Source organism: Leucoraja erinacea, chromosome 7, assembly GCF_028641065.1.
Source record: "Leucoraja erinacea ecotype New England chromosome 7, Leri_hhj_1, whole genome shotgun sequence".
Taxonomy (NCBI): Eukaryota; Metazoa; Chordata; class Chondrichthyes; order Rajiformes; family Rajidae; genus Leucoraja; species Leucoraja erinaceus.
The window spans coordinates 49,940,645-49,954,569 of NC_073383.1; the positions used below are offsets into that span (position 1 = coordinate 49,940,645).

The 13,925-nt window shown below is 45.4% G+C and overlaps 2 protein-coding genes across 8 annotated transcripts in view; one reads left to right on the forward strand and one right to left on the reverse strand.

Moving 5' to 3' along the window:
* The window catches only part of nme9 (NME/NM23 family member 9), a 141,725-nt gene that overhangs the window by 88,566 nt on the left and 39,234 nt on the right, over nucleotides 1-13,925 (reverse strand). The window lies entirely within an intron of this gene.
* LOC129698998 (vacuolar protein sorting-associated protein 8 homolog) overlaps nucleotides 551-13,925 on the forward strand; it is a 29,193-nt gene continuing 15,818 nt past the window's right edge. For 2 of the 3 annotated variants that reach the window (XM_055638556.1, XM_055638554.1), the window contains exons 1-2: nucleotides 551-688; nucleotides 9,479-9,550. In XM_055638556.1, the coding sequence (XP_055494531.1) occupies nucleotides 617-688; nucleotides 9,479-9,550 (144 nt within the window). In that variant the 5' untranslated portion in view covers nucleotides 551-616. The remainder of the gene's footprint in view (nucleotides 689-9,478; nucleotides 9,551-13,925) is intronic. The other variant, XM_055638555.1, reaches the window with a different exon arrangement.

Consider the following 13,925-nt stretch of genomic DNA (forward strand, 5'->3'; position numbering starts at 1 on the left):
AGAAATGCAGTGAGCAAACGCGATAATTCCCAATATTTTCAATGTTTACCAAGCACTTTAGCTACTGTAGTCCGTTCAGTTCTCGCTTCTCTATACCTTCATTTCGCTTCACGTTTGGAATTCTGAAGTTGGGTACATGTCTCTCACACTTACCCCGATTCCCACAATTTTTTTCAGCGCAAAAATTCACCATTTTGGTGTTTTTAACAGGTAGGAAAGTACGCGTTTCTTGCATTAATAACATATACCGGAAGTTACGGATGTCCTCCAGTTGGATTTAGCGGCTCCGTGCGTCGAGCCCTATGACCCAGTGACCTTACGTGCAACCCCCCTATACCAAAGAAGCTATTTGGCAAAGATCCTGCTATAGGATCTTTGATCTTTGGTATCTTTGCTCTCGAGGCGGATGTCGGTCTGTGTGCGTGATGACGTATGCCGTGATGACGTCGCACGGGGAGGGGGCGCTGTTGCCGTGATGACGTCGCACGAGGAGGGGGCGTGGTTGCCGTGATGACGTTGAACGAGGAGGGGGCGTGGTTGCCGTGGTGACGCCGGAGGCTGGACGGGGCGGGGTTTCCCTTTGCAGGTCACGATGTGGTGAAGGGGTGGAGGGAAGATGTCGGAGTCGCCCGACACACACAGTCTGGTGTCAGCGTCGTCGCAGATCAACCTGAGCGATGGCGACGGGGTAAGAACCGGCGGGCGCAGTGCCCCATCGCTTCGGACACCGCCTGCCCTGCGCTCAGTGCACATCCTGCCGGCCCCATTGCATCTTCCTTACGCTGCTTCCAGCCTCTTGCCCTCCCTTGCCCGGCTCTACCCTCCTCCTGCCCGGCTCTACCCTCCCTTGCCCGGCTCTACCCTCATCTTGCCCGGCTCTACCCTCATCTTGCCCGGCTCTGCCCGGCTCTACCCTCCTCCTGCCCGGCTCTACCCTCCTCCTGCCCGGCTCTACCCTCCTACTGCCCGGCTCTACCCTCCTACTGCCCCTTCCCCTGCATCCCCTCACCACTTCAATAAACTTATTATTATTGCACTACTATTGTTTGTTTTTTGAGTATGTGTGTATGTATATTACAGTGTACTATGTTTACATGTTCAGTTGTGCTGCAGCAAATAAGAATTTCATTGTTCTTTCTGCAAATCCTCATCAGTCTCCATGAACTCTGGCAGACACTAAGCTAGTTCTCCATGCACCTCCAGGAGCCAGTGACTTCCGCAGAGCCTCCGTGTTAGTTGCCCACTCACTGATCTCATGTTTGTTTATCTTTTCGGTCGTGTGGATTTCTGTGTCCAAAACAATCGTAGTATGTTATTGCTTTATTGATTTACGCAGGGCCTGATTTAGATTTTTGTATTGCGATTTTGTGTGTTGATTGAAATAGGACTATATTTTAATGAATTGAAACCCTACTAGATGAGTTATAGTGCCCTCCATAATGTTTGGGACAGACCCATCATTTATTTATTTGCCTCTGTACTCCACAATTTGAGATTTGTAATAGAAAAAAAATCATGTGTGGTTAAAATGCACCATGTCAGATTTTAATAAAGGCCTTTTAAAAAAAATAAATTTTGGTTTCACCATGTAGAAATTACAGCTGTGTTTATACATAGTCCCCCATTTCAGGGCACCATAATGTTTGGGACATGGCAATGCCATATAAATGAAAGTAGTCATGTTTAGTATTTTGTTACAAATCTTTTGCATGCAATGACTGCTTGAAGTCTGCGATTCATGGACGTCACCAGTTGCTGGGTGTCTTCTCTGATGATTCTCTGCCAGGCCTGTATTGAAGCCATCTTTAGCTTATGTTTGTTTTGGGGGCTGGTCCCCGTCAGTTTTCTCTTCAGCATATAAAATGCTCAATTGGGTTTAGATTGGATGATTGACTTGGCCACTCAAGAATGTAACATTTTTTAGCTTTGAAAAACTTCTTTGATGCTTCAGCAGTCACGGTGGCACAGCAGTAGAGTTGTTGCCTTACAACAAAATGCAGCGCCAGAGACACAGGTGCTGTCTGTATGGAGTTTGTACGTCCTCCCCGTGATCTGCTTGGGTTTTCTTCGAGAACTTCGGTTTCCTCCCACACTCCAAGACGTACAGGTTTGTAGGTTAATTGGCTTGATAAAATGTTAAATTGTCTAAGTTGGCTATATGCAGAGTACTGCCCCGCCGACTACAAAATTCAGAAGGTTGGGATCATTTTCTTGCTATAGAATGAACTTCTGGCCAATGAGTTTTGAGGCATTTGTTTGAACTTGAGCAGATTGGATGTGTCTAGACACTTCAGAATTCATTATGTTACAACCAACAGCAGTTGTATCATCAATGAAGATACACTTCAGCAACCATACATGCCCAGGCCATAACACCCTCACCACTGTGTTTCACAGATGAGGTCATATTTTCTGGATCTTGGGCAGTTCCTTCTCTCCTCCATACTTTACTCTTACCATCACTCTGATATGTTAAACTTTGTCTCATCTGTCCACAAGACAGATGGCATGTTGGCCTTCCTAACAAGAGGAGTTCAGTAAAGGAGCAAAGAGGCACTTCTGCAGTTGTATAGGGCCCTAGTGACACCACACCTGGAGTATTGTGTGCAGTTTTGGTCTCCCAATTTGAGGAAGGACATTCTTACTATTGGACTATTGAGGGAGTGCAGGGTAGGTTCACTAGGTTAATTCCCGGGATGGCGGGACTGTCATATGTTGATAGAATGGAGAGGCTAGGATGGCATACTCTGGAATTTAGAAGGATGAGAGGATATCTTATTAAAACGTGATTATTAAGGGTTTGGACATGCTATAGGCAGGAAACATGTTCCCGATGTTGGGGAAATCCAGAACCAGGGGCCACGGTTTAAGAATAAGGGGAAGCCATTTAGAACGGAGATGAGGAAAAACTTTCACACACAGTTGTGAGTCTTTGGAATTCTCTGCCACAGAGGGTGTTGGAGGCTGGTTTTCTGGATGCTTTCAAGAGAGAGCTAGACAGAGCTCTTAAATATAGCGGAGTCAAGGGATATGGGGAGAAGACAGGAACGGGGTACTGATTGTGGATGATCAGCCATGATCACATTGAATGTCAGTGCTGGCTCGAAAGGCCGAATGGCCTACTCCTGCACCTATTGTCTATTGTCGATCAGTCTAACTGTTTCTTAAATGTTGGGATAGTCCCTGCCTCAACTACCTCCTCTGGCAGCTTGTTCCCATCACCCTTTGTGTGGAAAAAGTTACCCTCTTAAGAATACTTCAAACAAAAAACATTGAAATTAAACATTGAAATTATGCAATGCACTAAAACGTGATTTTAATACATCAAATTTCAAAAAGTCCCTACCGTGGGAGGGGGTACCCTATCCAACACCCTCCTCCCTGCGCTGCCAGATGTGAGCGGGGAACTGAGGCCAGTTTTCCGTGATGTCTGGATCCCAATGCTCAGTACCATTTACAGGTGCCCTACTCCAAATACCATTTATAAGTGCCCTACTCTAATCCACCATTTGCAGGTGCCCTCCTCTAATTCACCATTTACAGGTGCCCTCCTCTAAATCCCATTTACAGGTGCCCTTCCCTAATTCACCATTTAAAAGATGATCACAAAATATAAATTAGATAATATTATTTTATTGTTCTGATAATAATAATCTCGGATTAGTAGAGACCCTTCTTCAGACTGAAAGTCATGGGAGAGATATGGGTGATGATGTAAAGAACAATGAATAAAAGATATGCAAAAAACTGTAGCAGAGAATTCCACAGATTCACAACTCTCTGGGTGAAAAAGTTTTTCCTCATCTCAGTCCTAAATGGCCTACCACTTATTGTTAAACTGTGGCCCATGGTTCTGGACCTCCCCAACATCGGGAACATTTTTCCTGCATCTAGCCTGTACAATCCTTTAAGAATTTTCTTTTAGATACCCTCTCATCCTTCTAAATTCTAGTGAATACAAGCCCAGTTCTCATTCTTTCATCTTATGTCAGTTCTGCCATCTCAGGTATTAACCTGGTGAACCTACACTGCACTCCCTCAATGCCAATAATGTCCTTCCTCAAATTAGGCGATCAGTATTGCACACAATACTCCAGGTGCAGGCTCACCAGGCCCCTGTACAATTGCAGTAAGAGCTCCTTGCTCCTGAACTCAAATCCTCTCGGAATGAAGGCCAATAACCCCTTAAGTTTCTTCATTGCCTGTTGTACCTGCGCGCTTACTTTCAGTGACTCGCGCAGGTCTCATTGCACCTACCCTTTTTTAAAATCTGACACCATTCAGATAATAATCTGCCTTCTTGTTCTTGCCACCAAAGTGGATCACCTCACATTTATCCACATTATACTGCATCTGCCCACTCACCCAACCTATCCAAGTCGCCCTGTAGCCTCGTAACATCTTCCTCGCAGCTCATACTGCCATCCAGCTTTGTGTCATCCGCAAACGTGGAGATGTTGCCAGTCAAGCAGTATCTGTGGAAGGACAAATGTCAGAGTTGTTATCGTGAAGAGTCTACAATCTGTAATGTTAACTGGCTGTGTAGGAAGAATGCTAGTTTGCACCGAAGATAGACACAAGGTGCTGGGGTTACTCAACGGGTCAGGCAGCATCTTATTGTATGCCAATAAGTGACATTTTGGGCCGAGATCCTTCTTCAGACTGAATGTTAACTGACTTTTCTTTTTATGGGATTATTCTCAGTGCCTTGACCAATATTGATTCCTGATCAACATCATCAACACTACAAATTACCATTAATGTTGGTTGCTTATAGGAGCCTTCTGTGTGCTCAATCGCTCCCTGTTTTTCAGTGTAACTGTACCAGAAACAAACCGCTTGATTGTAACATTCTGAAAGATTTATTTTCTTCATTCAAGGGATGCAGATTTAATTACTCATTCCTCGTTGGTAGTAAGCTGCCTTCCTGATTGCTGCAGTCTTTGAGGTGTGAATTAACCCAACAATCTATTATAGTCAGAATTCCAGGATTTTGACTTGGCAGGATTTCTATTGACAGCAGTATATTTCCAAATTGGGATGAACATGTGGCTTGGAGGGCAACTTCCAGGTGGTATAGTTCCCATGCTATTGCTGCCCTTGTTCTACCAGCTGGTAGATGTTGTGGGTTTGGAACGTGCTGGCTAAGTAGTCTTGGTGAGTTGCTGCATTTCATCCTGTAGATGGTACCAAATGCTTCTTCTGTGTGTTGGTGGTGGAGTGAGTGAATGGTTGTGGATGGGGTATCTATCAAATGGGCGGCTATGTCCTGCATGGTGTCAAGCTTTGTGAGTGTTGTTAAACATTTACTCATCCAGGTAGATTAGTTAAAATGGAGATTATTCCATCACACTCCTGACTTGAGCCTTGTAGATGGCGGACTGACTTTTGAGAGTCAGGAGGTGACTCATCTCTGCTTTTGCAGCCACATTGTGTATTAGACAATAGGTGCAGGAGTAGGCCATTCGGCATTCAATGTGATCATCCACAATCAGTACCTTGTTTCCGCCTTCTCCCAATATCCCCTGACTCCGCTATCTTTAAGAGCTCTATCTAGCTCTCTCTTGAAAGTTTCCAGAGAACTGGCCTCCACCGCCTGAGGCAGAGAATTCAACAGACTTACAACTGTGTGAAAAAGTGTTTCCTCATCTCTGTTCTAAATGGCTTACCCCTTATTCTTAAACTGTGGTCCCTGGTTCTGGACTCCCCCAACATTGGGAACATGTTTCCTGCCTCTAACGTGTCCAAACCCTTAATAATCTTATATGTTTCAATAAATTCCCTCTCATTTCATTCATTCATCCTAAATTCTAGAGTATTCAAGCCCAGCCACTCCATTCTCTCAGCATGACAGTCCTGCCACCCTGGGAATTAACCTTGTGCACCTACGCTGCAGTCCCTCAATAGGAAGAATGTCCTTCCTCAAATTTGGAGACCAAAACTCCACACAATACTTCAAGTGTGGTGTCACTGGGGCCCTGTACAACTGCAGAAGGACCTCATTGCTCCTATACTTAACTCCTCTTCTTATGAAGGCCAACATGTCATTTGCTTTCTTCACTGCCTGCTGTACCTGCATGCTTACTTTTATTGACTGATGAACAAGGACCCCCAGATCATGTTGTACTTCCTCTTATCCCAACCTGACACCAGTTAGATAATAATCTGCCTTCCTGTTGTTGCTACCAAAGTGGATAACCTCACATTTATCCACATTAAACTGCATCTCCCCTGCATCTGCCCACTCACCCAACCTGTCCAAGTCACCCTGCATTCTCATAACATCCTCCTTCTTTCATCTCCGCAACATCACCAAACTCAGACCTTCTCTCACACCACCCGCTGCTGAAAGACTCATCCATGCCTTCATCTCCTCCCGACTGGACTATTGCAACTCACTTCTCCTTGGCATCAGCTCCACCTACATCAACCGACTCCAACTGGTCCAGAACGCAGCCGCCCGACTCATCACCCACACTAAATCCTGGCATCACATCACTCCAATCCTCAAACAACTTCACTGGCTTCCCATCTCCCACCGGATTACCTACAGAATCCTGATCCTCACCTACAAAGCCCTCCACCATCTGGCCCCCCCATATCTCACTGACCTCCTCTCCCCCTACCAACCCTCACGGTCCCTCAGATCCACATCAGCAGGTCTCCTCTCCATCCACAAGTCCAACCTCCGCAGTTTTAGGGACAGAGCCTTCTCCAGGGCAGCTCCCAGGCTCTGGAACTCCCTCCCCCAACTGATCCGCAATTCCGTGTCCCTCACCATCTGACAGTCCCACCTCAAGACCTTTATCTTCACCTCTGCCTATTCTTAGCCCCACGTGCCGTCCCTTTTCATCTGTGCATTAATTGCCTCATATTGTGTTTTGTATTGAATTCTGTATTTACTTTGTGTACTAGTCATGTCTCTACTATTTATTTAATTCCCCTTACATGTTTTTCCTCTACCTGCTAAATTTTTGTAAGGTGTCCTTGAGACTCTTGAAAGGCGCCCATAAATAAAATTATTTATTATTATTATTGTTATCCTCCTCACAGTTCACACCGAGCTTTGTGTCATCAGCAAATTTGTTAATGTTACTTGTAATCCCTTCATCTAAATCATTAATATATATTGTAAATAGCTGGGGTCCCAGCAGCGAGCCTTGCGGTACCCCACTAGTCACTGCTTGCCATTCTGAAAGGGACCTGTTAATCTCTATTCTTTGTTTCCTGTCTGCCAACGAATTTTCTATCCATGTCAGCACTGTACCCCCAATACCATGTACCCTAATTTTGCCCACTAATCTCTTATGTGGGATCTTATCGAATGCTTTCTGAAAGTCCAGGTACACTACATCCACTGGCTCTCACATCCATTTTCCTGGTTACATCCTCAAAAAATTCAAAAAGATTAGTTAAGCATGATTTCCCCGTCGTAAATCCATGCTGACTCGGACCGACCCTGTTACTGCTATCCAAATGTGCCGCTATTTCATCTTTTATGAATGACTCCAGCATCTTCCTCGCCACCGATGTCAGGCTAACTGGTCTATAATTCCCTGTTTTCTCTCTCCCGCCTTTCTTAAAAAGTGGGATAACATTAGATTTATCCCACTTTTTAAGAAAGGTCTACTCCAATTCTGGTCAAAGGTCACTCACAGATAGTGGGAGATTAGCTGATGGTCATGCCAATAAATGTTAGGGGTGATAGCTAGATTTTTTTCTTTTTGAATATCATCATTATGTGGCATTTATGTAACATAGATGTTACTTGCCACCTTTCAGCCCAGGACTGCATATTACCTGGGTCATGCTGCATTTGTTTGTGAACTGTTTCATTATCTGAATGTTACAAATGGTGTTGAACCGTATTGGCTGAAGAGTAGTATGTTTCACGATGGGGACCACATGGATGAGGCTGAGATGGATCATTCACATGGCACATCTGGCTGAAATTTCTTGCAGATGCTTAATCTTTCTCTTTTGCATTTATGTGCTAGGTTCACCCAGCATTGAGAATGAGGATGTTTGTGAAGCTGGCTCACTTTGAGTCCGTTTGTCCACCACCATTCACACCTGGATGTGATAGGATTGCAGAACTTAGATATGATCCATTGGTTATGGGGGGGGGGGGGGGGGGGGGGGGGGGGGGGGGGGGGGGGGGGGGGGGGGGGGGGGGGGGGGGGTGGGGGGGGGGGGGTGTTGTGCTAGTATGGGCGTTGCGTGCTGAAGGTACTGGTTTCCAGAGGGCTAGTATAGACATTGTGGGCCGTATGGATGCTAGGGCAGGCATCCAACTGTTGCAACGATTTTAAAAGCCAAGCCAAGGCAACCAATTGGGCTGCAGACACCCGACAACCAAAATTCATTTTGTGAACGCAAACCTTTTAAAAAAGGCGAGGCAAACAATTGGGCTGCAGACACCCGACAGCCAAAATTCATTTTGTTAACGCAAACTTGTTTAAAAAAAGGCGAGGCAAACAATTGGGCTGCAGACACCCGACAACCAAAATTCATTTTGTGAACACAAACTTGTTAAAAAGGGCTGCAGCCACTTTACAGCCGCGTTGAGGGGACTCACCGTGGAGTAGACGTGCGTTCAGTGTTATTCGCAGCTTAGAGAGCCGTGATCCTCTCGCTTCCTGGGTCTGGCAGAGACAAGTGAGGCACGACACTTCCTGGTTTTATAGTCCCTCCCCTTGCCGCCAGCGGCGGCAGCAGAGAGAATGGGGAATGTTGTAAAAACATTAATATCTCTCTAATTTTTAATCGACGGAAAAAATCCTCCGCACTCATACGGCGGAGGGGGGCTCTGAGCGAGGTGGCCAAAAATGACGGCCGTAGTTGCCGGTGTTCTCTCGGAAATCGCAGCACAGTCGGCCAAAAGCGGTCAAGATCAGAGATTTAGTAATATAAGATGTGGGGCATTTTAACCTCCAAAATATTGACCAGGAATGCCACAATACTAAAGGCTTGGATGGGGGTGGAATTTTTTAAGTTTAGGCTATTATAACTTTATATGTGGATGGCCCTACTTGACAAGGGGCAAAACTTGACATTCTCTTGGGAAATAATGCTGAGCAGTTGACTGAAGTGATAGTGGGGGAGCAGTTTGGGATCACTTTGGGATATATGTTTTTAAGTAATTATGAAAAACATTAGGACTGGGCCAAAAGGTCAAGTCCGAAAATGGGGCAAGGTCACTTTTGATACTATTAGCAACTTTCAACAGTGATTGGGGGAGGCTGTTAAACATGAGATACGGAGAGTTCAAGACGTGCAAATTCCTGTTGGAGAGAAGGGCAAGGGAAGCGTGTGCTGGTTGACAAGAAATATTGAGGCTTTGGTCAAGGAAAGGAGGCATATCTGGGCAAAGGCAAAATCTCATAATTGGCTGTAATTTTATTGAAAAGGACGTGATAACTGCTGGTCATTATTTCTTTATATGCAGAAAAATAAAACACCTAATTTTCTTGTTAAGCAGATCGATGATAAAGAATTTGATATTCCTCAAGTGGATACACCACCTACCTTGGAGAGCATACTGAATGAGGTAAGCTTTACACTAAAATAAAACGTTTCCATCCATCTATCTATCTATATTTAAAACTGTGTGTGTGTTTCTGCCTATCTTGTGGTTGCCAGCCTGTGGGTGCCAGCCTTTGATTCGTTCTTATGCCAACACCAGACCCACAAACGCCCAGATTTTTTCCATTTCGGTAGAGATTTCATTTTTCATTCCAACTATTCACTCCTCATTAAATTTGGTCGTGTTTATGTACACATTTAAAATAAAATCCTTCTTCTCCCCCCACCCCCCCACTCATTCATTTTGTCGCCTCCTGCTGGCCAGCGACCATAACAGATGCTGGCGCTCGCCTCAAAGACGCCATTTAAAAACAGTCGCACTGCTGAGTGCTCGAATCTTCAGTTGAAGGACCACGTCTCCCGTGGGGGCTACGGGTAGGGAACAGCTGCGTTGGGGGAGCAGACTGCACTTGGTCTAGTACATAACTAAAACTCTGATCTTGTGCTCTTCCGGTTTGTGCGATCTTTCTATTTGCGATAGTGCTACGATTTTTTGCCAGCTCACTCACCGAGTGCACCAAGTTTTGTTCCGATCGGTGGTCTATTGTAAAAGTTAGCGAGGTTTAAAAATCTAAAAATCGCGCATGCGCAGATAGATATCTGCTGCCAGTCAACGCTGCGTGGATTGGTCTTTACGCCTGTCACTCCGCGAGACTCTCCGCCCCTTCCTGTGCCATTGCATCTTTACTGGAGCTGAGGTTGGCCAGCAGAGGTTTCCGACCGGACACAATTTTCGGAGGGACCGGAAGCGGGCCGGTGCCGGAGATGTCGCCGAACGGAAAGTGGAGAATCTGATCCCAGTGGATGAGAACGACTAGCTCCCGCTGTGAGTCCCCATCGCACCGCCAGCTCCAGCCCCTTCCCCTCTGGTCCTCCTCGCTGGCTCCTGACCCCCTCCCCCATGATACTCTCCCCACAACCCCTGTCGTTTCCCCCCTCCGAGCTCTCTGCCTCCCCCCCCCCCCCCCCCCCCCCCCCCCCCCCCCCCCCTCCACACCCCCCCCCCCCCCCCCCCCCCCCCCCCCCCCCCCCCCCCCCCCCCCCACCCCCCCCCACACCCCCCCCCCCCCCCCATGGAACAGGCCTTTATGGAAACCGTTTTGTTCACATTGACCCACCTTTCCTGGTAAACACACCTGTCCAAAAATCTATTAAATGTTGGTTTTCTATCTGCCTCAACCACTTACTCTGGCAACTCATTCCATATGCACCATCCTCTGGATCCTTTTAAATCTTTCCCCTCTTATCCACCAGTTTGAAGAAGGGTCTCGACACGAAACGTCACCCATTTCTTCTCTCCAGAGATGCTGCCTGATCCGTTGAGTTACTCCAGCTTTTTGTGTCTATCTTCGGTTTAAACCAGCGTCTGCAGTTCCGTCCGACATCCTCTTATCTTAAATCTCTGTCTTCAAGTTTTTATTTTACTTCCCTTGGAAACAAAACTGTGCATTTGCCTTATGTATGCACCTCATGATTTTATATATCTCTACACGATCACTCATCAGTCTCCTATGGTTCAAAGAATAAAAGTCACTGGCTTCTGACCTCTCATAAGGTTATAGAGGCATAGAGCTATACAGGATGGAATCACGCCCTTCAGCCCACTTAGTCCACGTTGACAAAGCAGGCATTCTGGCTTGGTCCAATTTAACTGTAAATGTATCATTCCTGAGATTTAATGATGTGATGCCTGAACCAAGCAATGCTCACACTGGTGATTGAGACATCCAATGCACAAAAGGTAATGTGTTACCATATTCCATGGCCATTGAGGATAATAACGTGGAACTAAACAGCCTGGATAGCCTTGCCTAGCAATTTATTTGCATAGTGACAACATTAAAAAGCTGTTGTGAAGGTAGATGTTAGCCCAGAATTTGTTCTGACTTCAGGGGGTGTTGGCATCTATTGGGAAATTTGAATCCTGACTTTGTAGTGGAACATTTGTTTGCACTAGCACTTTTTCAGTGCAGAACATACTCCAAATGATACCAACAGATGTGTACCACCCACAATATGTCTGCAGTGAGTTTTTTAACCTTATTGATCTGAAAAGCAACAGTTATTATTTACTCGCAGAAAAACCTGTTTTTACGAATATATTTCTTCTGAAGTCACACATTCATTGGTGTAACTAAGATGTGCCAACTTTTGCGAGCTCAAAGAGAGCTGGAAATCAACATTACCGCACCCTCAGCTTCCAAACCTTGGAGACATTCTGGACTGCAGTTCTCTGCCATGCCAGAATTTATTGCTTACTGTTGCATTTTGGAGATCACCCAAACTGCCTTTATTATTTGTGAGGGAACTGCAGATGCTGGAGAATCGAAGGTTACACAAAAAAGCTGGAGAAACTCAGCGGGTGCAGCAGCATCTATGGAGCGAAGGAAATATGCAACGTTTCGGGCTGAAGAAGGGTTTCGGCCCGAAACGTTGCCTATTTCCTTCGCTCCATAGATGCTGCTGCACCCGCTGAGTTTCTCCAGCTTTTTTGTGTAACCTGCCTTTATTATTTCTTCAACTCACAAGAGCATGGACAGTTTCTGCCATCAGGTAATATCAGTATCGATGGTCATCAGGCAATATCAGTATCGATGGCATTACATAGAAACATAGAAAACATCGAAAAATAGGTGCAGGCCATTCGGCCCTGCGTGCCAGCACCGCCATTCAAGTTCAAGTGAGTTTATTGTCATGTGTCCCTGTATAGGACAATGACTTGCTTTGCTGCAGCACACAGAACATGGTAGGCATTTACTACAAAACAGATATGTGTGTCCATATACCATGATATAAATATATATCATGTATCATGTGTGCATATAAATATATACACACATGAATAAATAAACATTCAATATTCAATATGGCTAGTCATCTTAAATCAGTACCCCGTTCCTGCTTTTTCCCCCATATTCCTTGATATCTTTAGGCCTAAGATCTAAATCTAATTCTCTCTTGAAAACAGTGTGACATTGTTACAATGTGGCATTAGAAACGTAGAAAATAGGTGCAGGAGTAGGCCATTTGGCCCTTCGAGCCTGCACCGCCATTCAATATGATCATGGCTGATCATCCAACTCAGTATCCCATACCTGCCTTCTCTCCATACCCCCTGATCCCTTTAGCCACAAGGGCCACATCTAACTCCCTCTTAAATATAGCCAATGAACTGGTCCCAACTACCTTCTGTGGCAGAGAGTTCCAGAGATTCACCACTCTGTATGAAAAATGTTTTTCTCATCTCAGTCCTAAAGGATTTCCCCTCTATCCTTAAGCTGTGACCCCTTGTCCTGGACTTCCCCAACATCGGGAACAATCTTCCTGCATCTAGCCTGTCCAACCCCTTAAGAATTTTGTAAGTTTCTATAAGATTCCCCCCTCAATCTCCTAAATTCTAGCGAGTACAAGCTGAGTCTATCCAGTCTTTCCTCATATGAAAGTCCTGACATCCCAGGAATCAGCCTGGTGAACCTTCTCTGCACTCCCTCTATGGCAATAATGTCCTTCCTCAGATTTGGAAACCAAAACTGTACGCAATACTCCAGGTGTGGTCTCACCAAGACCCTGTACAGCTGCAGTAGAACCTCCCTGCTCCTATACTCAAATCCTTTTGCTATGAATGCTAACATACCATTCGCTTTCTTCTCTGCCTGCTGCACCTGCATGCCTCCTTTCAATGACTGGTGTACCATGACACCCATGTCTCATTGCATCTCCCCTTTTCCTAATCGGCCACCATTTAGATAATATTCTACTTTCCTGTTTTTGCCACCAAAGTGGATAAACTCACATTTATCCACATTATACTGCATCTGCCATGCATTAACCCACTCACCCAGCCTATCCAAGTCACCTTGCAGCCTCCTAGCATCCTCCTCACAGCTAACACTGCCCCCCAGCTTAGTGTCATCTGCAAACTTGGAGATGTTGCATTCAATTCCCTTGTCCAAATCATTAATATATATATTAAATAGCTGGGGTTCCAGCACTGAGCCTTTGCGGTACCCCACTAGTCACTGCCTGCCATTCTGAAAAGGACCCGTTTACTCCTACTCTTTACTTCCTGTTTGCCAGCCAATTCTCTATCTATATCAATACTGAACCCCCAATACCGTACACTAATCTCTTATGTGGGACCTTGTCGAAAGTCTTCTGAAAGTCCAGATATAACACATCCACTGGTTGTCCCTTATCCACTCTACTAGTTACATCCTCGAAAAATTCTATAAGATTCGTCAAACATGATTTACCTTTCGTATATCCATGCTGACTTTGTCCAATGATTTCACCACTTTCCAAATGTGCTGCTATCCCATCTTTAATGACTGACTAGCAGT